The sequence below is a fragment of the Podarcis vaucheri genome, assembly GCF_965113315.1.
Source record: "Podarcis vaucheri genome assembly, chromosome: 9".
NCBI lineage: Eukaryota > Metazoa > Chordata > Lepidosauria > Squamata > Lacertidae > Podarcis > Podarcis vaucheri.
The window spans coordinates 75,124,064-75,149,882 of record NC_138767.1 but is presented as its reverse complement, the minus strand read 5'-3'; the positions used below and the strand labels follow the sequence as shown (position 1 = coordinate 75,149,882).

At 43.1% G+C, this 25,819-nt stretch overlaps 1 protein-coding gene across 4 annotated transcripts in view; it reads right to left on the bottom strand.

Moving 5' to 3' along the window:
• The window catches only part of LDB2 (LIM domain binding 2), a 235,000-nt gene that overhangs the window by 125,778 nt on the left and 83,403 nt on the right, over nt 1-25,819 (bottom strand). For 2 of the 4 annotated variants that reach the window (XM_082237458.1, XM_082237459.1), the window contains exon 2: nt 13,261-13,363. In XM_082237458.1, the coding sequence (XP_082093584.1) occupies nt 13,261-13,363 (103 nt within the window). Of the gene's footprint in view, nt 1-13,253; nt 13,364-25,819 lie in introns of all 4 variants that reach the window. The other 2 variants (XM_082237460.1, XM_082237461.1) reach the window with 1 other exon arrangement.

Here is a 25,819-nt window from a genome sequence, read left to right as displayed (position 1 = left end):
GCTGTGAACTGCCCTGAGATCTACAGATGAAGGGCAATAAATAAATAAATAATAATAATAATAATAATAATAATAATAATATGTATGTATGTATATTTTAGGATATTTGTGTGTGTACAACATTTGTGTATGAGTACACACACATACACACATGTATATGACCAGTGTAGGCCATAAGCTGCTTCTGTAAGAGGGAAGTAAGGTAAAGGTAAATGGACCCCTGACCATTAGGTCCAGTCGCGGACGACTCTGGGGTTGCAGCGCTCATCTCGCTTTATTGGCCGAGGGAGCCGGCGAACAGCTTCCGGGTCATGTGGCCAGCATGACTAAGCCACTTCTGGCGAACCAGAGCAGCGCACAGAAACGCCGTTTACCTTCCCGCCAGAGTGGTACCTATTTATCTACTTGCACTTTGACGTGCTTTCGAACTGCTAGGTTGGGGATTCGAACTGCTGACCTTCCGATTGCCAAGCCCTAGGCTCAGTGCCACCCGCTAAGGGAAGTGGGGACTTTTAATTTGCCATTTTGCTCTTACTCCCTACACACAACTGGTGACTATGAGCCCAGCTTCTTCAAGCCAAGAAATGCCCAGTTTTAGCTCCTTAAGTAGCAAGATTCCTTCCGTAGCCAGAAGGGATCAAAGGGACTATTGCCTTGGGTATACAAAGCAGGCAGCTTGTTCCCAACTCCAGCCCTCCCCATCCCAAGACATCAGTCCTTGCTAATTTGATTGGAAAAGTAGCAGCCTAGCTACTTCATCCATTAAGTTCATGGTCTTGCCCATCATTCAACCAATCCCTCTGAATATGTGCACTCACAGCATACAGCAACTTAAGGCTAACTAATTCATGTATAACCTAGAGTATGCCTTAAGGGGAAGGCGTTGGGCAGGCACTGTGTGCCCATTCAAGGGCAAATGATGGGGTACGCTGCCAGCTAGAAAACACGATACCAGGAGCCAATGTGGGAATTGGAACAGCTAGGCAATCACCCGTAATTCTTTCCTAATGCCCTGGCACACTTAGATTCTGTTGGTTGGAAGGATCTAGCAGTATGTTTCAAACAAATAAACACTATAGATGGATTTGTGATATGATTACTACAAGAGGCAACTGCTAAAACAGCAAGGGGTCAAGAAAACTCAGCTTTTCTTTTTTACGGCTTTCAAAGACTCCAGCTTTATGCATGCAACGCATAACACAGACTGCACAGCAATTATCTCAAAACATGGCAAAAAAAATGGGGGGTGAGGATAAGTAGGAACACAAAGAAAATAGCCTCAAAAAGTAGAAGAGGAGGAATTATTCTGCCATGTAGTAATTATTGAGTGATGTTTAATTATTGGGACTTTGCTGAAATGAAAAGGAATAGGCATGAGCCTATCCCTGGAAACAGTAGCAATTTATTACTTCTGGCAAATGCAATTTTTGTCTAGAAAATTATGCAAGGAATGTCAGATAAGTTTTGTCATGTAACAGGGACAGAAAATGAGTGGCAGAGACTTGCAGTGGTTTTGTCCAACAATGGAAGCAGGTACAAAAAGCAAGAAAGATGGCTGTTGGTATGCGATCTTTGGAAATCCCAGAATATGCCTTGCAAGGGGAGTGCAAGTCTTTGCGCTGATGGAAACCAACTGCATTCCCCAGGATTAAGAAGCATGTATACATTAAGAAAAATTGGATTTGGATGCAGAAGAAGTCTGTGAGTGGGCAGTTTCAAACAGCAGCAAGGTGCCTGGTTGCAGTTGTGGAAGAGATTTGAGTTTAAGCACTACCATGGGAACAAACATGGGTGATAATTGTATAAAGTACCCCAGTTAGTAGTTGATTCTTTGGTGCAATAGCCTGTAAGTGTCAGTGCCTTAAATAAGAAACCACTCACAATTACCGTATTTTTCGCTCTATAACACACAGATTTTTTCTCCTGAAAAGGAAGGGGAAATGTCTGTGCGTGTTATGGAGCGAATGTGTGGTCCCTGGAGCCGAAAAATCGGGCAAAAATCAAATCGGGCTTCACGATTGCTGAAACGGAACAAAGAGCAGGGAAAGACCCTCCCCTCCAGGCAAGAAGAGAGGAAAGCAGAGCGTCCCTCTAATTCCTCTCCATGCTCCGGAGGGAACAATGTTTGTGAAGGGAGAGAGATTACAGGTTCAGTTTAAAATTCTGATTTGACTTCCTGCTTTTTGTTTTTGGGGACACACAGCATTCAAATATGGTTTCTTCCATTTAAAAGGATGAAATCCTTAAACAGTGTTTTGCCTGTAAATTCATGCGATCTGGAAGATTACAGTGTCTGTACCTCTTAAGGGATGGCAAAGCTTAGGTTTCGCTGCTAAATAGTTCTTAATGCAGTTAAAATGCTTTCTTCTGTCAAGGCAGTTAAAAAAAATAAATATCAGGCAGCCGGAAAACATGCAGGTGGGAGGGGGAGGGAGAGAGAGAGAGAGAGAGAGAGAGAGAGAGCACGCTGGCTGGCTTGTGTGGGTGGGTGGGGGGAAACTTTTGCCTTCCTTTCCTCACGTTATAGCCCTCTCCTGCATTCTTAGCCTTCTGTGTTTTTCCTTCCCTCCCCACTTAAAATGTGGTTACAAAGCATGGATCCACATGGATCCTCAGGATCTTTGCATTGGGTCACCCCAAATTCACCATCAGAGCACATAGCATGTCCATGGCTACAGCCTGCCCCCCAAAAATCACGCACCCACTGTTGCCTGGGGCTGCAATGGTGCAAAAAAGTGGTACAAAGCATGGATCCACAGGGATTCTCAGGATTTTTGCATTGGGTCACCCCAAATTCACCATCAGATCACATGTCTGTGGCCACAGCATGAAGCACAAAAATGATACGTCCACTGTTTCATTCAGAATGTTTTTTCCCTTGTTTTCCTCCTCTAAAAACGATGTGCGTGTTATGGTCAGGTGCGTGTTATAGAGCGAAAAATACGGTAAGCTGTTTTGCTTAAAATAAAAACAGCTGTTTTTATTTTATGTTTGTTTGGAGGGGCATATGTACAAGGGTTTTTTTGGGGGGGATAAAATAAGTGTCTTTCCATGAAATGGGAAGAATGGGCACTAATAATCATTTGAGGAACTGGGAAAAATCCCACCCTAATGGAAGTGTAAAATCTGCTTCTTCCTCATGAACAATGCCTGGCCACTTTATAATAATAATTTATTATTTATACCCCGCCCATCTGGCTGGGTTTCCCCAGCCACTCTGGCCAGCTTCCAACAAAATATTAAAATACAATGGTCTGTTAAACATTAAAAGCTTCCCTAAACAGGGCTGCCTTCAGATGTCTTCTAAAAATCCGGTAGTTATTTTTCTCTTTGACATCTGGTCGGAGCACGTTCCACAGGGTGGGTGCCACTACCGAGAAGGCCCTCTGCTTGGTTCCCTGTACCTTGGCTTCTTGCAGTGAGGGAACCGGCAGAAGGCCCTCGGCGCTGGACCTCAGTGTCCGGGCAGAACAATGGGGGTGGAGACGCTCCTTCAGGTATACTGGGCTGAGGCTGTTTAGGGCTTTAAAGGTCAGCACCAACACTTTGAATTTTGCCCAGAAACATACTGGGAGCCAATGTAGATCTTTGTGATGATGCAGCCATTGGTCAAGGAAATAAAACGGGAGGTTTCACACATTCCTATGAAAACAGAAACTAATGAAAGACACACTTTTGAAATGAATGGGAGCAATGCAAAGGTGCAGTTGCTTCTCCCAGCCATTTACATATGGGGCTTGTGTAGGGAAACTTCAAAATACCCTTGCCTTGGACACGACCACAATCTGCACATTCATGGCAGCAGAAAAGAGCAAGCATGCTGTTTTGGTACTATTGAGAATGTGCTTTGAGACCCGAATACATTAAACTGCTCCCGTGTCTTGCCACACACACACAAATAATAATAATAATAATAATAATAATAATAATAATAATAATACAAGGGATAAGATATTTCACTTGAATGCCCTGATCGACTTGTAGCTAAATGATTGGGTATACTATGCATAGTATATTACACTCCCTCTTATCATGAATTTTACAGCTCTCCGCTATAAAACAAAGCATTTGTTTCTGAAAATGTAACTATTCGAAATCTTGATGGAATTCTTAGGGTGCAGGAATTCCCTGAATGGCTTGGGGAGGTGCACTTACCATAGCAGTTGTTTCCTCTGTCTCTTTTCCCCCACTTTAAACTGTGAAAAGAAAAGAAAAGTATTTTTACCGCTATTTATGGCGGTGGCTGCCCAGTGGCCCTTTGCCAGACTGCCCCTAGAATAACCCTACATCACATAGTGTCATCCCAGGGGCAATCTGAGGGCAGTTAATAGCAGACGAGAAACACCCGGCTGCTGCCAAAGGCAGAACAGGCAGCGGCAAAAATACTTGATTTTCTTTCTTTTCTTCTAAAAGCAGCTTAAAGTGAAGAAAGAGAGAGGAAAGTGCTGCCAATGGCTGCCATGGGAAGCACGTCTCTCTGAAATCATCCTAAGAATTTCAATTCCACCCTGAAAACCGATAAAATGTACCTTCCAATTAACTACCCGTGGATGAGGGGGGTAGATTTTTTTGAGGGGGTGTCGCTCTACAAATTTTCTAAGTACCAATGAAAACGTGACATGAAAAACATTGAGACTAGCATCTCTGTGCTTTAAGAAACATTACATTCTTAGCGGTCTTGTGTGACACGTATCTGTTTAATGGGATTCTCATCTTTACAAGGAAATCATACCCAAATTTTGATTCCAATTGCTGGCTAGTTTCAATTTCAAGCTTATGTGGCAGAAATCAGAAAACAGATTAATAGCGCAGTCAAAATAATCACAAAAAATGATGCTACGTTTGCAATGTGTTGAAGCAGCAACAGAAATGTCTGAGCAATTGTTATGGAGATCATTGTTAGCAATTTATTAATCTTGTTTGTGTTTCGCTGAGAGTGTTACATAACCTATAGTTCTGACAATAAAATATAAATCACAAAACACAACTGCGGGGGGAGGTGGGGGAAAATTCTTTGCAAACTCTCATTCTCAGCACTTGTGGGCATGTGTTCTGTTCTGCCAACTGGCTCTGAAATTGCTACCTTCCCAGTTCTCCTTCTCTGCAGTGCTGCACAAACACTGCAGATTATTCTTACTGAGCATGCTTCATCTTTTCCCGTCTCCACAGTCTTGGGCTGTCAATCACCTGTCAGCCCTCACCACATCAGCAAAATGAACACCAATACACTGTCAGCACAGCAGCTGATGAGACTCTGCTAAGGACTGTCAATCAAGCTTGCTTCTTTTATCTGTTCTGGAAATATTTTGTCTCTGAGAAACAAAGGACCTGGTCAACAGTGGATCAGAGTCTAGCATTTACTCTTGTACAATGATTAGGAAACTCTTAACATGCTTTTCTTCCATGAAAAATGATGTTTTATTATTGGGATAACTGCAGATTTCTTCTCCGTACCTTATCGTAGGTCCTTTTTTGCATACATAATTATTTCTTTGAACCACCAGAGTGCAACAAATGAAGTAAAATTGCGTTTAGGCAATGATTTAACATTTAAGATCTATTGTTTAGGAAAACATTGCCTAAGCCATGGGATAATTTCTCATTTATCCCAGCAATCCACCAAAATGGATCACTATTATTTCCATTTAACCATGGAGAATCTGGAGTTGTGAAGGGAGTGCTTTGCCGAAAGCTAATATGGGTATCCATTGCTGAGGGGCTTTTGTTTCTAATAAATTTTTTGGATAAATTGAGTCATTGAAATAGTCACTTTTCCAGTGGCTTGCATTAAAAATCAACTTCAAGGGATCTGATGTAGATGGTGGTAAATTGGAAGATAATTTATTCCTTGCAGTCCTCTGCAATGAGATACGAATGAGACAACTTACAGAGGTCCACATGGGAAGGCAAGTCGGTAAAAGAATTGGTGAGATGGGTTTGGGCACAATCCAAACCTTGCATAGAAATGGTGGGAGGGGGAGAGAGGCAACCCATTGTGCCAGACGGCAGCTGGCGCAGTGGTCAGCCCAAGGTCTTGATGCCAGCTCAAAAAAGGATTTGGCTTGCACCTTTAATCAGCTATCTAAATGAACATATGGGATGTGGGTGGCGCTGTGGGTTAAACCACAGAGCCTAGGACTTGCAGATCAGAAGGTCGGCGGTTCGAATCCCCGGGACAGGGTGAGCTCCCGTTGCTTGGTCCCTGCTCCTGCCAACCTAGCAGTTTGAAAGCATGCCCAAAAGTGCAAGTAGATAAATAGGTACTGCTCCGGCGGGAAGGTAAACGGCGTTTCTGTGCACTGCTCTGGTTCGCCAGAAGCGGCTTAGTCATGCTGGCCACATGACCTGGAAGCTGTCTGTGGACAAACGCCAGCTGCCTCAGCCTATAGAGCGAGATGAGTGTTCAAGCCCAGAGTCGGCCATGACTGGACCTAATGGTCAGGTGTCCCTTTACCTTTACCTAAATGAACATATATGGCAGAGCAAAGTGCAACATTCAATGCCCAATATTTGAGTCTCCCAGTCTCAGATTTTCTTGAAGGCAGGCATCAGTTGTGTTGGCCTTGTAAATTTTTTTTAATTGGGGGTTGGGGAGATGACAGGCACTCCCTTCACCTATGGAGGAGCTTTTCTGAAGGTTTTGTTTTGCTCAAGTTGGTGCTGTGTGTGTGTGTGTGTGTGTGTGTGTGTGTGTGTGAGAGAGAGAGAGAGAGAGAGAGAGAGAGAGAGAGAGAGAGAGAGATATGTAATGATGATGATGTTTATACCCCGCCCATCTGGCTGGGTTTCCCCAGCCACTCTAGGCGGCTTATAGCACATTTAAAAAATGTAAAACATTAGACATTAAAAACTTCCCTAAACAGGGTTGCCTTTAGATGTCTCCTAAAAGTCAGATAGTTGTTTATTTCCTTGACATCTGGTGGGAGGGCGTTCCACAGGGTGGGCACCACTACCGAGAAGGCCCTCTGCCTGGTTCCCTGTAACCTCACTTCTCGCAGAGAGGGAACCGCCAGAAGGCCCTCGGAGCTGGACCTCAGTGTTTGGGCTGAATGATAGGGGTGGAGACGCTTCTTCAGGTATACTGGGCCGAGGCCATTTAGGGCTTTAATGGTCAGCACCAACACTTTGAAATGTGCTCGGAAATGTACCGGGAGCCACTGGTGCCCACTTCCAGTTACCAGTCTATCTGCTGCATTCTAGATTAGTTGTAGTTTCCAAGTCACCTTTAAAGGTAGCTCCACATAGAGTGCATTGCAGTAGTCCAAGCAGGAGATAACTAGAGCATGCAACACTCTGGCGAGACAGTCTGCGGGCAGGTAGGGTCTCAGCCGGTATACCAGATGGAGCTGGTAGACAGCTGCCCTGGGCACAGAATTGACCTGCGCCTCCATGGACAGCTGTGAGTCCAAAATGACTCCTAGGCGGCACACCTGGTCCTTCAGGGGCCATGAATGGTGTATGTGTTTGTGTAGAAGGTATGTTTTTGTGGTCTGCTTAGAAATGGACAGATCTCGCTCTCCCTGTATTTATAAAGCGAGATGACCGCCACAACCCCAGAGTCGGTCACGACTGGACCTAATGGTCAGGGGTCCCTTTACCTTTACCTTTTTACTAACCGAGATCACAAACAGGACAACTAAGGCTGCAATCCTACATGCCCCTATTTGGAAGTCCTATATGGAATTTACTGAATAAATAAGCTTATTTTGGCCTTAAGTCATATATAAATTAATAATTAGATTACTGGAGCACTGGACTAGTAGTTCCTGAGCAAAATTGTGTTTGTGGAGAAGATGGAAAATAAATGTCTTTGCTTTACATTTTCAGAGGCTTTTTTAAAAAAAATAATAATCACAATTTGAGAACTATGTATTTTGCGGAGCTCTGATAGTTGAAGGCCATAACATAACATAACATAACATAACATAACATAACATAACATAACATAACATAACATAACAACATACAAATATCTAGGCGCTGGTGATATAGAGCAGCCTGGGCAGTGAGGAGGTGGGAACTAAGTTCCCGCAGGAGGAGTGCTCGCCTCCAGGCCAGGAGAGGCGAGTCCCCTGTGGACCGGGGCCGCCCTATGCCTTGGGGCAGACAAAAGCCAGCCAGCCCCAGTCCCAGGTTGCGGGAGCAACGTTGTTGCTAGCCTGTTCCTGCTGGCGCCCTGTCCTGCTCTTCTGCCAGAGTTCCTGACCTCACCTGACTCCTTGCCTTGGACCCTGCTTCACCCTTGATGGACAGCCTCCATACAGCACCATCAACCTCGGACTGGACTTGGACCACGCCGCACGGTAACTCCCCGGGACCAGCACACCTGGGAGTGACACAGTGGCTTGGGCACCTGCAGGTTCTGCGCTGCCCCAAACGGTCTGCCCGCCGCCTCCCCCTCAGCTGTAGGGCGGCTGAGTGGGAGGAGGCAGGCAGACTCCTCGGAGGCCCCACAGAGAGTCCTGCCCCGGCTGGCCCCGTGGGTGGCTGGCCCCACCCCTGGGCGCAGGGCACATGTGCCGCCCCAGGCACCCAATCTGATTGCTCCGCCGCTGGATCCAGTGAGGAGGGCAACCAAAATGGTCAAAGGCCTGGAAACGATGCCTTATGAGGAACGGCTAAGGGAGCTGGGCATATTTAGCCTGGAGAAGAGGAGGTTAAGGGGTGATATGATAGCCATGTTCAAATATATAAAAGGATGTCACATAGAGGAGGGAGAAAGGTTGTTTTCTGCTGCTCCAGAGAAGCGGACACGGAGCAATGGATCCAAACTACAAGAAAGAAGATTCCACCTAAACATTAGGAAGAACTTCCTGACAGTAAGAGCTGTTTGACAGTGGAATTTGCTGTCAAGGAGTGTGGTGGAGTCTCCTGCTTTGGAGGTCTCTAAGCAGAGGCTTGACAACCATATGTCAGGAGTGCTCTGATGGTGTTTCCTGCTTGGCAGGGGGTTGGACTCGATGGCCCTTGTGGTCTCTTCCAACTCTATGATTCTAGGATTCTATGAAGTTCCCATTCCTTTCCCCATATCAGAGATTTGTGATAGCTACTACAAGTGGTGGCTTGTGCCTGCCTGCATCTAGGGCAGGCGCATTAAGGGGTCGAGGGGTGCCTGGCCCCCAAGTGCTAGGAAAGGCTGCTTGAGCTGGCTGGAAGAACCATCCCTTCTGTGCAGTAAGTCTGGGCAGCAGTGGCAGAGTCGCTCTGTTGCTATGACTTAAGTATTTCACTGATTCACATCCTCATGAAACAAGGCAGATTAAAAACTTACAAAGCCGTGCAGCAAATACTTTCCAACACATTCAGTCGGAACAATCCTCGTTTCTTTTCTCTCCCTCTCTCCCACCTGCAACACCTTCATGTTTTGAGTTCAACATCTTGGAAGATTCTTACATTTCTTGTAGTGACTGGCTGTCACTGCATCACCCACACACATTTAATCAGTTATCTCTGGGTGTTTATTTGACAAGTCCTGCCTCTTTTCGGAGGAGCCAAAGGAAAAGCTACTATGAACACCATTTAAAGGATTATTGTTGACAGAATTACTATTTCTTGCATTTCAAAGCAAGTGATAACTGTACAGACCTTCAAATTACAGCCTCCAGCAAAACTGGTAGTGGCTGATCTGTCCCAATTAGGTTGAGTCAACTTGTCAGATATCAAATTTGCTAGTTGTATTATCAGTCTAAGAGGCAAAGATATATCAGTAAAAAAGCAATTAAAGTCCAGTTAGATTGGACAGGGCTGTGCTTCTGTAAAACAGGACCGCTACATACGAAAGAATTTGTCAAAGAGTAAAAAAGATTCCTGTCGCCACAACTAATTTCTAATGACTGTGCTGTCTGCTAAATGTGGAGAGTTCAAAACAGAGCAAGCCTGTAAACCGAAGCCCTGACTGAAAGATGAAATAATTGCAAGACCCCCTTGAGAGCTGGTGATCTAAGAACAAACTGTTGTTGTGATTTGTACAGCTTTTGTTTTCTCCTTAACTGGGGAAGCTCAATTCAGACGAGGACCGACAATGGCAATGGATGCTTCCGTGTTCTTGTTCATATTCCTTTTTTTTAAATTACTTATGTTTGTGTGTGTTATATACAAATGTATAGTTAAGCAAATCGTATTTAATATGCCCATAATTATGGCTCTGTTTGTTTGGTGATTCAAATGCAACAAAAATGTTAACCAATTATTCCTTACAAGAGCTCCTAATTGAATCCTTCCCTTCCATAACTACTTCTATCAGTTACATTTATTCATTATTATTATATCCCATAATTCCCTGCTTTGAGGTCAATTATTCCAGCAACATCTGTTGATGGTGGGGGCATCTGTTGACTCGAATTTAGATCAGGGGTAGCCAACAAGGTGCTCTTCAAATGCCCTTCAACTCACCATCATCTCCATCTAGCACAGTCAGTGGTCATGGATGATGGGAGTTGTAGTCAAACAACATCCAAGGTTCGCCACCCCTCACTCAGGGGTTCTACCTTCTTGGACCATCAATAACATATTTGCTTCTTTGCTGACATTATATTGGGTTCTTCCATTTGTGTCAGAACTAGCAATGAACCAATTCTTTCTGCATAGCTTGCGGCAAGCTTTAACAAGTCCAAAAGTTTATTAGTCAGTCAAGCCCTAGCCTAACAGGATTTGACCCCCAGAGCCCAACAGGCCCAGAGTCCTCTTCAGTTGTTCTCTCCTCCTCACACAACCGCAACTGTGTTGTGTCTGCTGATCCTGCCCCACCATTGTGTGCTCATGCTATGGATATTAGGGATAAATGCCCAAAGCGGGGTGCCTGCTGTGTGCCCACACAATTCAGAATTCACCAGCTGCCCACACAATTCAGAATCCTAGTTGCTTTTAATTTGCACAGGGAGCCTCCACCCTTATAGCAGGCACACCCAATATGTGGGTGGCTGGGAAGGGGGCTGGCAGGAGAGATGGATTCAGGGTCAGAATCACATGAGGGGAGAACAGGAGGCATCTATGTAAGGTCAGCCATCCCCAAACTCGGCCCTCCAGATGTTTTGGGACTACAACTCCCATCATCCTTAGCTAACAGGACCAGTGGTCAGGGATGATGGGAGCTGTAGTCCCAAAACAACCGGAGGGCCGAGTCTGGGGATGCCTGCTTTAGGTTCTACAAACCAATATCAGCTCATGTTGTCATGAGCGTCTCCACCTCCATCGTTCTACCCGGACACTGAGGTCCAGCACTGAAGGCCTTCTGGCAGTTCCCTCACTGCAAGAAGCCAAGTTACAGGGAACCAGGCAGAGGGCCTTCTTGGTAGTGGCACCCGCCCTGTGGAATGCCCTCCCACCAGATGTCAAAGAGAACAACAACTACCAGACTTTTAGAAGACATCTGAAGGCAGCCCTGTTTAGGGAAGCTTTTAATGTTTGATGTATTACACTATTTTAATATTTTGTTGGAAGCTGCCCAGAGTGGCTGGGGAAGCCCAGCCAGATGGGTGGGGTATAAATAAAGAAATAATTATTATTATTATTATTATTATTATTATTATTATTATTATTATTATTACTATTATTATTATTATTATTATTATTATTATTATTATTATGCAGGCCTATTCTTCTCAAAATCCCCACCCACTTCCAGAATTCCATAACTCAAAATCCCCACCCACTTCCAGAATTCCATACCCTCCAAGCGTCCCAGAATTATAAAAGTCATCCCAGCTTCTGATTTGATCCCGGAATGTCCCTATTTCCCCCTCCAGTGCTGCTGCCGAACTTGGGGAGGAAAATGAGCCAGGACTTGTCCTGAGTGGCAGTAGCAGGGGCAGCATCCCTTGATCTCTCCATGGCCACCACTGCCGTTCTCCTCTCTTGGGCAGATCCGAGTGGCTGCTGGAGAGCAGGTGAAGAGGAGGAGAGGCTGACGCCACCACAATCGGCCCTCGCATGATACGCCGGCTCTGAGGTGGAGGCAGAGGGCAGGGGCACCCTGGGCAGAAAGAAAGGAGGAGCTGTGCGGAACAAAATGAGTCTTGCTTTCGTTTTTAAAAAATGCTTTACAGTGGGCGCACGGGTTGCGAACGTGATCCGTGCAGGATGAACATTCGAAACCCGCGTCTGCGCACGCGTGGGTTGCGATTCGGCGTTTCTGCGCATGCACAAAGTGTGATTTAGCACTTCTGCGCATGCGCGACCGCCGAAACCCGGAAATAACCCGTTCCGGTACTTCCAGGTTTCGCCGGTCCGCAACCCAAAAAAACGCAACCTGAAGCAGCTGTAACCTGACTGTATGCATCACCGTCTAATCTTGCCCCTTTCTAAAATTTATCTGCTGGTGAAAGCTTTTCTTTTTTGTAAATCTACCAAAGAATAAAACCAAACAAAACCGGGATTAATGAGTTTTCTCAGGACGGTGTAGGGGGGGTGCCATATCCCGTTGGTGTGCTGGTGGTGGACTCCCCCTTCTTCTGATAGGAAACGCTGTGCTGAGGGGGCAAAAAATGGGGGACAGAGGGTCAGTTGCAGCAGAGTGAGAAATTTCCCTATTTTCATCTGAGGAATGTTGGAGGGTATGGTATTCTATGCTCAATCATTCCCAGGTAACCGTTTAATCAAACATCACCCTAGCACAGTGCCCCACACCCTCCCAAAAAAAGAGAGAGAGAAGAAAGGCTTATTTTATATTTTTCTATCATACCCATTTCTCTGAAGAGACTCAAAATGAAATCCAATAGATATTCAAATTAACCAATTGACAATATCCATTTAAGAAAATTCAGCAGCACAAAACTAACAAAGGACTGAGCAAAATCTTAAAACTAACTAAAGATGTAAATAAAACAACTACCAGGTCTTTATCAGTATAGCAATGGGCTATAGCAAGTATAGCAGTATAGCAAGGAAATCCAGAGAATTTAGCGCAAGGCCCCAGACGACGATCAGAGCATGAGTATGTATTTCAAAATGCCTATTTTTCTGAGCAAAAAAGTTCCGTCTGTATCCCACCGATCCTCCAAGGGGTTGTTTCATTTTATTCTCAAACCTGTGACACCGTTTAAGAGCAAGTGACTTTCCCAAGTTAGCTTCGTAGCTGAGCAAAAAAAGTTGAAGTCTAAAGTTGAAGTCTAATGCACTAAAGTTGAAGTCTAATGCTCTTCTCCACGGCAAGCTATTATTTGCAACTCAATACACACTGAAAGAGTGTCATGACAGCTGCCCCCTGAGACTGTATAAATACAACGAAGCAAAAGTGAATATTATAATGCATTTGCCTCTTACTGTATCGCTTTGGTCCATCTTCCAAACAAAATGAAAGAGTTAAGGTTGCATCATCTTCAAAAAACTCCGTTGCAAAGGCATCCCACCAGAGGTTGTCACTGTCCTATGAGGGAAGAAATCATTCTTTTAACAGAAAGAAATCAGCTGTAATTTGCCTTCTTTTCCCCCTTCAAGTGCACTTTCTTTTTAAAATATATTCTCAGCCAAGAAAAATTGTAAGTAATTCAGTCTGGCTGGGTATTGAAAAGAAGAATCTCATTTGCAAACGTATAGAAATAAACACCTTCCGCAAAACAGCGATTCTGCATTAAATCAAAACACAATTTAAGACACAAACTCAACCAATTTTTGGCATCCCTCAACTTCAAGGTTTCGCTTAATTTTTGGCTAAGCCTGGTCACATAGTGTTTTGCCCAGGATTGTAAACACTGTATAACAAGTGGTCAGCCTTGACTGCCATTCCCACAAAAATCACCTCACACCATCAATTCCACCATATCACTTTGTCCCCACAATCTGTTCCTAAGATTGCTAAGTCATTTTTTTATTTTAAAAAACTTTAAAAATAAATAGCATATTTATGCTTATATAATATTTATTTTATATTTATAAATAATCTGCCACCAAATAATGTAAAATCACACCAGGATAAGCACTGCACTGACACTATAATAACACTTTAAATGGTGTTATCAGCATCGTAAGTGCTATTATTTATTTTTATTTATTAAATTTCTATAGTGCCCTTCATCCAAGGGTCACAATATAAAACCACAAAAATATATAACATAGTATCAAACAAACAAATTAACCCCCACAGTTATTATTTATCACTACTAGTAAATAATTATTATTAATAATTATTATTTATTGCTACCACTACCAACCACATATTTCTGCAATTATTGCATCCAAGACCTGACGACCCCACCGTCCCTTAAAAACAATGAAAATTACAATGATAATCTCAAGATCAGAATCCCAAATTCAGTGATTTTCCCTACTAATTGGCCCCCTTGAGAAAAGCATATTAATGACACACACACCCTTCAGGAAAAAATTATTTCCAGACAATTATTTCCCTTTGTGAATTTCACTTCCATCTTAGAAGACAGCCACAGTGAAATTATTCCTGATCATTTTAGGGCTGTGATACTTCCTGATCTTCCCGGACATTACCGGGATTTCAATTGACGTCCGAGGGGAAAGGCAGAGTTTTGTTTAAAAAAAAACAAAACCAAACAAAAAACTCAACAATTTCGTGGTGTCCTGGTTTTTACTTTTCGAAATATGGCAACCCTAGATCAGCTCCGAAGCATAAATTTTCTAAACCTGGACAGTGCATTGTCAATCGAACTTTTGAGATACCAAAACTCTCTCTCAACACAAAGTATATGGGTGATATCCAGCGCTTCCCCCAAAAAAATGTTTAGGGGTACTCTTATTTTCCTGCTCAGATTGAAATACTGCCCCTCAATGAGGCCAAACTTCGATTCACAAAATGTTTAGGGGTATGAGTCCCCCCACGTCCCACCCCCAGAAAAAAAGCACTGGTGATATCCAACATTGCCTGACAGGACTAACCGCCCACCCCACCAAATCTGCTTCAGACAATGTTGTTGTTGTTAATATTTATTTACACCCCTTTTTCCGTGATAGGACTCAAGGTGGCTTACACATAAAAGTGAAAACATAAAAGTAATTTTATAATACAATTTTTATTGGGTTTTTCATCTTTAACAAGATTACATCTTATAGTATAATCACAAAATAAATTCACACACACCCCATGACTTCACCCAACTTCCCTTTCTGGTTTGTAACATATTAACTTGTCCTGCTTGTTATCTGTCCCTAAGTATAATAATCTTTACATTAACCATTGTTATATTTTTATCCTTTTAACCTCATCTTTATATTTTCCACAATTGTTTTGCTGGTTGTAAATGTTTTTAGTCAAACCCTGCTAGTGAGTCCATCTCCTTACATTGTTTCTGTAAATACAACATAAAAGGTTCCCAGTCTTCTTTAAAGTCTCTATTTTCCTTATCTTTAAGTCTTTTAGTTAGATTTGACATTTCAGCATATTCCGTCAGTTTTTCTTGCCATTGCTCCTTTGTTAGTATTTCATCAATTTTCCATCTTTGGGCTAGTAGACTCCTAAGCCACTGTTGTGGCATACATAAATAGTTTCTTCTTATCTTTTGGCAAATCTTGACCTGAAATGCCTAGCAAAAATCTTCTGGTCTCTTAACAAAGGTTATCTTAAACATCCTTTTCAATTCATTATACAGTGGTATCTCTGGTTGCGAACAGGATCCGTTCCGGAGGCCCGTTCGCAACATGAAAAGAACGCAACTCGCAGCGGCGCGTCTGTGCACACACGGGTTGTGATTCGCCGCTTCTGCGCATGACGTCATTTTGCACGTCTGCGCATGCGTGAGCAGCAAAACCCGGAAGTAACCCTTTCCGGTACTTCCGGGTCACCGCGGGACGTAACCTGAAAGAACGTAACATGAAGCGGACGTAACATGAGGTATGACTGTAAATCATTTCGCATAAAAATTATTTTAAAATATTTAACCCAGGGGTTGTCAAGCTGGTGCCTACCACCCACTAGTGGGTGTTTCAGGATTCTAGGTGGGTGGTAGCGGGTTCTACGGCACAAGTCCTCCCATCGAGCACTGGTGGGCGCTAAGGAAATTTTACCACCAAGAAAGATGCATTAGTGGGCTGTAGGTATAAAAAGGTTGACTACCCCTGATTTAAACAATGATAGAAGTAAAACTGTACACATATACAGTGGTGCCCCGCAAGACGAATGCCTCGCAATGAGGCAAGGAGGGAAGACAGAAAACTCGCTAGACGAAAGAGTTTTCCGTTTTGGAGGTGCTTCGCAAAGCGAATTTCCTATGGGCTTGCTTCGCAAGACGACAATGTCTTGCGAGTTCCTGCTGGGTTTTTTTCCTCCCCCCCCTTTTCTAAGCTGCTAAGCCGCTTATCAGCTGATCTGATCAGCAGCTAAGCTGCTAAAAGCCGCTAAAAGCCGCTAATAGCGCTAATCCGTCAATGGGCTTGCTTCGCAAGATGAAAAAACCGCTAGACGAAGAGAATCACAGAACGGATTCTTTTCGTCTTGCGAGGCACCACTGTATTTAAACTATTAAAATTGTAACAACTGAGGAGGTTCTTACATAAAAAGGACTTTACCGTCAAGTTGAACATCCAACTAGAGTATTGACAGCAATTAAGACTATTGTACAATTCCAGCTGGTGGCAGACCTCTTTGGGCATCTAAGAGACTAGATGGCATCAATGAATTTACTTCTGCACCTCATTCTGAATGTGTGATGCTGTGGGTACAGGTGTGAAGGCCTGGGACTGGGGGGAGAAAAAATCAGACGAGAATGCTTTCCTCCCTCATTTTCCCCCACCCAAAGTCTTAAAGGTAAAGGGACCCCTGACCATTAGGTCCAGTCATGACCGACTCTGGGGTTGCGGCGCTCATCTCGCTTCCCTGGCCAAGGGAGCCGGCGTACAGCTTCCGGGTCATGTGGCCAGTATGACTAAGCCACTTCTGGTGAACCAGAGCAGCACACAGAAATGCCGTTTACCTTCCTGCCGGAGCGGTACCTTTGCACTTGACGTGCTTTCGAACTGCTAAGTTGGCAGGAGCAGGGACCGAGCAACGGGAGCTCACCCCATCGCGGGGATTCGAACCACCGACCTTCTGATCGGCAAGTCCTAGGCTCTGTATGTTCTAGTGCCACCCGCGTCCCTCACCCAAAGTCTTCATTTCTCCCCAAATGTTTGAGAAAGTGCATCATGAAATATTTTCTTTGAGAAAGATGAATAAGATGAGTATAAGACGAGGTGTCCCAAAATGATTCTCATAAATTGGGAAGACTTTTCAGGACGCCGGTGTGCAGAATCAGATTGTTCCAATTCCTGTACACCGAGTACAAGCAAGTCCTGAAGATGACAATCCTCAAGTACAAGAGTAAGATGCATTTTTAGGGGGCACTACCATCATCACAAGAGAAAGGAGAAGGAATCGGTGCCTTTTTGCTTGTGGCCATTGTAGGTGGATATGTTTCTGTCTTCTTGAACAGGCCCCAAGAGACTGGGAGTGGAAGGAAGTACAGAGTAACACGAAGGAGCTGAAAAATATGCCTGAAGTCCATTTTAAACTTTTGAACATTACAGAGCACAGAACATAACCAGGAATGCAGTCTGGGATTCTGCCAAACATATTGTAACATGGTGGCAGGTTCTTTGCACAACACAGCCTCTGATTCCTTCTGCTTCTCATCTACTTTAGGTTCTTCCATCTTCTGAAGCGTATAAAAGAAACTGGCCTATGTTTGGAAATGCTCAAATCAAGAAATGAACTGACATGCGAAAAGGTAAAGAAGCTTTTTTCAATCCAGGTAAACCTTCAATTTTTTAGAAGTTCATGGTAAATACGGTAACAAATATGAAGAAACAGAAACTGATATTGATGTTCTGAGGCTGATCAAGTTTCATGTAGTCTTTCCCAGCACTTTTGAATGAAAATAGGTGCTTTGTGGTTGCTTAACGCTGAAGGAGTGATAATGATTTTCAAAATGCATTAGTTTTCTTTGTTTGAGTATAATATTGATGGGTTCTTTTTTATTATTGTTTTTTGCCTGATCCTCATAAGTTGTCAAAACCAAAGAGAAGCTAGTTCCTTGCAGTTCAATTGCTCGTTGCTCCATTTGTAACAAAGCATTCAGAAGCTATTTTCAATTTGTAATTATTGACTGAATAAAAAGGTACCATTGATATACCAAACATTATAATTTTGTGGGCAAACCAACTTATACATTTTGTCTTCCTAAAGTAACAATGTGGCTATCGGTCATATTTTTGTGTTTTTATATTGTTAAACCATCCTGTAATCCTAGGACAAAGGGCGGTATAGAAATTTGACAAATAAATAAAATAAATAAATGATAAAATAAAGTGAAGGGTGCTAAAAATAAGCAAGTATTGCATATCTTTCCATTAGCAACAAATTTCCAGCTCAGGATTTCTGTAATATGGCGCAGGTTTGAATGATGCAAAGGGAAAATCAGTAAGTGGTCTGCTAAACCCCACAGCAGCCTTCAAGTGGTGGTGGAGCAGCAGAGTTTGAGAATTTCTGCCCCAGGGGAAACCAAACTCACATGGCTTCTGGTCAAGTCATGTATTTCTTGCTTTCATTTATGTATAAATATAAAAATTCTAGTGGCTGGAAAGTGTAGAAATTCAATTATGGAGTTCTACATGGAAAAAAGTATAAACATCCATTTTCTATTGCAATTTGAAAGCCATCCCAGATTTTTAATCAGATGTTTTCGGCATGCTTTAAATCAAGAAGAAGAAAAAGAAGAAGAAGAGAAACTGAAGGCAGTTGACTGCAAAAAGTTCGGTAGGGAAGGCCTATTCCCAATTAGAATCATATGTTCTGAATTTTGCCAGGATGCCAAATGGCATTCGGAGCCAAATGGTGTGGGAAACCAAACCAGGGTGGGTAGGGAAGTATAATTATAAGGAGGAAAGACGGTTTTTAAAATTCCACTTTTCCAACAAAGAGTCAAGGCTTCCCCCCCAGGCACCCTCAACTCAGGCACTGACAGGTTACCTGGGATTTTGGCAAAGTAATTATTTTCCATTTCAGCAATAATGAGATATTACCATGGCAACACTCCTTTCACATAGCACACTCCTGCTCTCAAACGTTGAAATAATGGACCAAAAAATTAATACTTTGAAAAGTACTTTAAAAATGCATTTAAAGCAGAGGACAAAAGGAAGGAAAGAGCAGAAGAAACTAGACAGAAGGGTCAGGAGAGGAGAAATGACCAGTGACCTTTGACATCTACTACACGCCGGTTTTTCTTCCATAAAAAATGCACTCCATTTAGTCCGTGTTAATTTTTCCTTCTATTTTCTGTCATGAATTTTCTTCAAATAAAAATTATTTAGAGGATTTTTAGAGAAATGCTGGATTTCATTGTTACCATATTTCGCAACGTCTGAATGCTGGATGATGCAGAATTGCTCTGCACTGCTGATATAAAGTTTGACTGTTAGAACTGTTAAATTACCCCCATATATATTGCAATTTCAGCTTAATGTATAATATGAAGAAGTTGCCTCTTTCAGATCTCTTTACTGCAACCATGCTCTCATTGCGAGTCATGGGTAACAACTGTGGACTTTAAATGTACAGTCATACCTCATGTTATGTCCGCTTCATGTTATGTTCTTTCAGGTTACGTCCCGCGGCGACCCGGAAGTACCGGAAAGGGTTACTTCCGGGTTTCGCCACTCGCGCATGCGCAGAAGCGGAAAATGACATCATGCGCATGCGCAGAAGCGGTGAGTCGCAACCCGTGCATGCATAGACGCACCGCTGCGGGTTGCGCTCTTTTCATGTTGCGAACGGGCCTCCAGAATGGATCCCGTTCGCAACCAGAGGTACCACTGTATCTGAAAAGGCACAGTCAGTCACCTCTTTGGGGCCTGATATGTTTCCAGTGTGTATCTACATGCAGAAGGTTGTTTCCACTTGCTGGATGAGGCCAAGGCAAAAGGTCTTTAAGACCATGAAGGTCACGTTTGGTGATTTCCCGAGTAGGCTACTACTGATGCACTCTGTGAGGGGCAACCCTTGTTGATGGTACAGTCATACCTTGGAAGCCGAATGCCTTGGCTCCCAAACAAATCGGCTCCCAAACGATCGAAACCCAGAAGTGAGTGTTCCAGTTTTGTAATGATTTCCGGAAGCCAAACGTCTGGCACAGCTTCCGATTGGTCCTGCAGCCAATCGGAAGGTGCGCTTTGGTTTTCGAATGGTTCCGGGAGTCAAACGGACTCCCGGAACGCATTCTGTTCGAGAACCAAGCTACCACTGTATGTATCTGTATGATTTGCCCTACAAATAAATAATAATAATCCTGGGGAGAGAATGGCAATTTTCAGCATGAAAATGACATGAGGAAACAATCTCAAGTGCCTCCTGCCCTAGCACTGTGGATCGAAGTGCTCTCCTATTCTGTTTTAAAAGCGGGAAATATGATCATGGGTATCCTTCTTGGGTTGGAGGGACATCTGTGACAGATGCTTTAGCTGAGATTCTTGCATTGCAAGGATTGTACTAGATGATCTTTGGAGGTCGCTTCTAACTCTACAATTCCATGATTCTATGCTTCTGTTCCACTTAACTTGGCTCCTGCATTGTTGAAAACGGCCAGACTATTTCAAGAATTATCATTATGTTTTCTTTAGAATAAAAACAAATTATGGATTTTAATAAGCACTGGGTTTGGGGGAGGTATACATATATAAACTTTATTTCAGAGCCCAATGTGTAAGAGAAGCTAGTTTTGTGGTGAAATATGCATGCCAAAGGTCTCAGTAACGTTACTTTTAAAAAGGGTAAATGACTGACTTGTGTCAAGAGCTATGGTTCATAGAGGTATAGTATACATATATTTTTAAAAAGCAACTACAACAAGTGCTCTTAATGTTTTTTGCTTTAGTTTGGTTTTGCAAAGCGGGTTCTCCTTCATGGAGAGCACGTGTTGCAATGGGAGCAACCATGACATCCCCTGTTGCTGGGTGGGTTAGTTTGGATGGCCACGAATTTGATTGGGCACCCCCAATGTTGCTGGGGAAAATTGATGGCTGCAATTTTATTTGATTGATGGGGGGCTATATAGGTCCCTGTGCGCAGCGTTGAACTTCCTCTTTTCACTGCGCACATCGGATTACCCGCCCGTTGTTGTTGTTGTTTAGTCGTTTAGTCGTGTCCGACTCTTCATGATCCCATGTACCAGAGCACGCCAGGCACTTCTGTCCTCCACTGCCTCCCGCAGTTTGGTCAAACTCATGCTGGTAGCTTCGAGAACACTATCCAACCATCTCGTCCTCTGTCATCCCCTTCTCCTTGTGCCCTCCATCTTTCCCAACATCAGGGTCTTTTCCAGGGAGTCTTCTCTTCTCATGAGGTGGCCAAAGTATTGGCATCTCAGCTTCACGATCTGTCCTTCCAGTGAGTACTCAGGGCTGATTTCCTTCAGAATGGAGAGGTTTGATCTTCTTGAAGTCCATGGGACTCTCAAGAGTCTCCTCCAGCACCATAATTCAAAAGCATCAATTCTTCAGCGATCAGCCTTCTTGGTGGTCCAGCTCTCACCTCCATACATCACTACTGGGAAAACCATGGCTTTTACTATACGGACCTTTGTTGGCAAGGTAATGTCTCTGCTTTTTAAGATGCTGTCTAGGTTTGTCATTGCTTTTCTCCCAAGAAGCAGGCGTCTTTTAATTTCGTGGCTGCTATCACCATCTGCAGTGATCATGGAGCCCAAGAAAGTAAAATCTCTCACTGCCTCCATTTCTTCACCTTCTATTTGCCAAGAGGTGATGGGACCAGTGGCCATGATCTTAGGATTTGTTTGCGCTGACCTTGCTATGCCTGTCATGGGGTCGTCTGCTTTGGGGCAGGGGCCTGGTAGGAATTTTTCCATTTGGCTGATTGGCTGGGGCCATTTGGGTTTGCCTACTGCGTAGCAAATCGTCACAACCTGTAAGGTTGCGGTTAGGCATTGTTTAATTTTTTGGTTGGTGGAGGGGTAAGGGTTGGCTGTGCCTGTGGCTCTCCAATGCTGCTGCTGCAAGGGAATTCCATTAAAGGAATCCAGGGGCTCGCCATGCTTTTGTCCGTATCCCTGACAAAGGCCAGGGAACATTTGGGGAGAGGTGACACCCAGCTCTATTTTCTCCCCAAAATTGTTTACCCTTACTGACTTCCACACAGGTGTGGTTGTCAGTTCTGTTCCTACCTCCAAGTGGGAACAGATAGTCACTAACCAATGCCTAAGCAACCACTCACACACTGTAATTCAATAAAGTTGTGGCCAAAATTATGCCAAAAACCAAAACAAAAATGATGTGTGAACCGTGTTTTTATTCAGGGGTGTCTTGGGTGTCCTTGACACGCAATTCAGTCTTGAGTACATCCAACTGCAAGCCTTTGAAACTTATCCCTTATCACACGTGAACTGAAATCTTTGGGGCCTATCCCAAAATCTGAAGCAGCAGCCTGGATTATATTCCTGCTGATCATTGTTTCACATATCTCTTGATATGGCTTGGCTTGTGTGCCAGTGCTTGCTTCATATCGTTTTGGAGAATGGCTAGATGCCATCTCTGGAACAATGTCTGTTTAAACAGGCAGCGAGATCTGAAGGCTTGGCGTGAGGAGCAATGTGTTTTCTATTTAACGATACTCATCCAGTTTCTTGCCAGAAAATCTACTTGATACTCAGAGCACAACACCAGTTTTGTAAGTGCCTTATTAATTAACTTACATTTTTGTTTAGGTTCCAACTTGGAATCCATCTGAGCTTTCTGCAAGAAAGATGGTTCCAGGTTTCATTTTAAAAAAGAAAAACAAAATCCTGAATCGGCACTATATGAAATCTCTCAAAGCACTCTGAAATATCGCCTGTAATTCTCTGTGCATGTAATTCTGTGTGCATGCTCACTAGTAAACTAAAACGACAGCTTGGGATCACCTGGTGAAATGGATTGACAATATTACCGGTAGGAAAAAACGAAGTACTTCTTCAACAATGAATACTTAAATTAATTCTCGCAAGATGCAATAGTGCCTAATCTATATGATTTTTAAAGAAAGGAATTGATTCCTTTTGAGGGATTAGGTTTATGAATGGCTATTCACTGTGGTAACAAAACTGAACTTCCTTGTTGAGAATAACTGTACGTATGAATACCTGGTATGAAAACAGAGAATGGCTGTCTCTTTATGCCCTATTTGTGTGCTTGCCCCAAAAAGGCAATTCCAAGGGGGATTTATGTTTCCGGAAATGTCAGTATGATTACACTGACATTTAGACAAATCAACCCATTAAAGACTTAACCTCCAGTATTGTGTGAACTTTTTTATTTTTAAAAAGAATACCACTGAGAGAAATAATCAAGTGCTTGAAACAAGCTACCCTTTCAGGGAGTAAATAATCTTATTACATGCAACCTGGCTTGTTGCATCACCATATTCTGGCAAAGGAAACTACTGCAGGAGTACTCTATAATGCAATGGAAAAAATGGAACATATTTCCGGAACAGACACTCTGCACATTCAGAGACAGTAATACTTTAATGAGACTGATAAAATGGCATAGTGAACATGCCATCAGGAAGTATAAAAAATGCACAAAATAGCCTTTTCTTGGTTTATTCCCACTTAGTCTCTTTCAAACAGGAAATCTTCCAAATGGCAAAATCTAAAATGCAACCTCAGGGAGGATGTAGCGCAGGGGTCAGCAAACTTTTCCAGCAGGGAGCCAGTCCACTGTCCCTCAGACCTTGGGGGGGGCAGACTATATTTTGAAAAAAACAATGAACAAATTCCTATGCCCCACAAATAACCCAGAGATGCATTATAAATAAAAACATACATTCTACTCATGTAAGAATACCAGGCAGGCCCCACAAATAACCCAGAGATGCATTTTAAATAATGGACACATTCTACTCATGCAAAAACATGCTGATTCCCGGACCATCCACAGCCAGATTTAAAAGGCAATTGGGCTGGATCCAGCCCCTGGGCCTTAGTTTGCCTACACATGATGTAGCCCTGTTGTTTTGCTAGATCCACTAAGGTGAAACTGCCTATTGTAAGAACAAAAAGGGTTATTACTCTACCTACCTACCCCAAATGGCACCTGTTAAGCTTGCAACATGACATCATGCTGATGATTAGGTTTTATCTGTTTTGATTTGTGAGAAACTGAGTCAGAACATGATATGAGTAGGACTACACAGGAGGAGGGACAACTCCACAGAAGCCCACTATTCTTGGCAGCAATGCAACCTCTCTTATATCACAGAGTTCTGCCTTTATTTATTACGAAGCCATAGATCTAGATAGACATATGATGGGCAACACTGAAGAAAGGTTGGTTTCCAATATGCTTTGACTCCTTCCAATTCAGGGCCGCAGACGGGCAAGAGGAGAATGAATTATCTGCTACTCGGAACCAACAATAACCTGAGTTGCTAAATGAAAGCATATGTCACAGACCAAGCTACTTTTTATTTGGTGTGCCTTTCCCCCAGTGGACTGAAGGTGATGTTATTGTTTTTAAATCACATATGTGCAGAATAGAATAGAACAGGACTAGAAAGGAACTGGGGGAAACAATAATAAAAAATGGCATCTCCAAGATTACAAGACAGCATATAGTGAAGTCACCAGGTTTATAAAGCTATTAGCTTATCTTTTACAACATTTACAATGAAATCCGATAGATGCCTACCCAGAAGTAAGTCTCATTGGGGTTTACTCCCAGGTAAGTGGGCATAGCACTGCAGTCTTACTTTGGTGCTTTGGAATAGAGTAAGATTTTGCCTGAAATGCTTTGGAGGCTGTCCAACTTGGCTCAGAGTCTAAATCCAGATTCAGAAAAATGAAGCTTCATGCTTATCCCAGTCACTTTGGGAAAATAAAAATGGCCATATTTTTCTCCCATCTGACAGAAATGCATGAAATTTACAGGCATATTAACCCCTCCTAAGTGAATATGCCAAATTATAGACAAACAGGTCCAGGGGCTTTTGTGCCAGGTTGGTGGGAGTGAATGTTTTTATTTATTATTAACTTATTTATACCCTGCCAATTTCCCTGATGCAGGTGGCGCTGTGGGTTAAATGCTGGCCACATGACCCGGAAGCTGTATGCCTGCTTCCTCGGCCAGTAAAGTGAGATGAGCGCCGCAACCCCAGAGTCGGTCACGACTGGACCTAATAGTCAGGGGTCCCTTTATGAAGCTGCCTTTAGTTGCCAACCGATAGGAAAGCGAATTTGGAAGCTACAGCTTTTTAGGGAAAGGATGTGTGATCCACATCTGTTATTAAGCCTCACATCACAGCAATTTCATATTTCTTCCTTGAAACATGTTGAATCCTAAGATTTTGTTGTCTAGTGTGAGCTGACTTCATGGAGTATGTAGGCTATAAGTGGGACTGTGAGTTTTCCTGCAGAAATTGAGGCAAGATGGAAAATCAGATTAGACCCAGCTTAGGTGTCCCACTGTGTGTCATGGGAAGTTGTGAAATGCCAACTCTTATCATTGTGTTAATTTGTCAGTTAAAGTGGCAGGTTTTTTATGTTCACAACTGTTTGTTAATGCTTCTCAGCATGCAAGTGTTCAGAACAGCATGCTAAACTCAGTGGATAACACCGGCTTATAGATACACAAAGCAGAGTCACACCTGTGCAAATTGAACTCTAAATTACTACTTCACCACAAATACTGGGTTGTGCTTCCCCCATTTGATCTGTGCAGTGGGGGGGGATCACATTATGGAAAGGGAGAAGTTGTTGCTAGGAGTTTTTTTTAATGGGCTAGACTTGAAAGATATGACTTGTGCTGGGAGGTTCTTTTGAAATAATTTACTTATGAAAGTGTAATGGTGAAATGAGCTTCAGATATTTTTCAAATTTTTGTGTGTGACAAA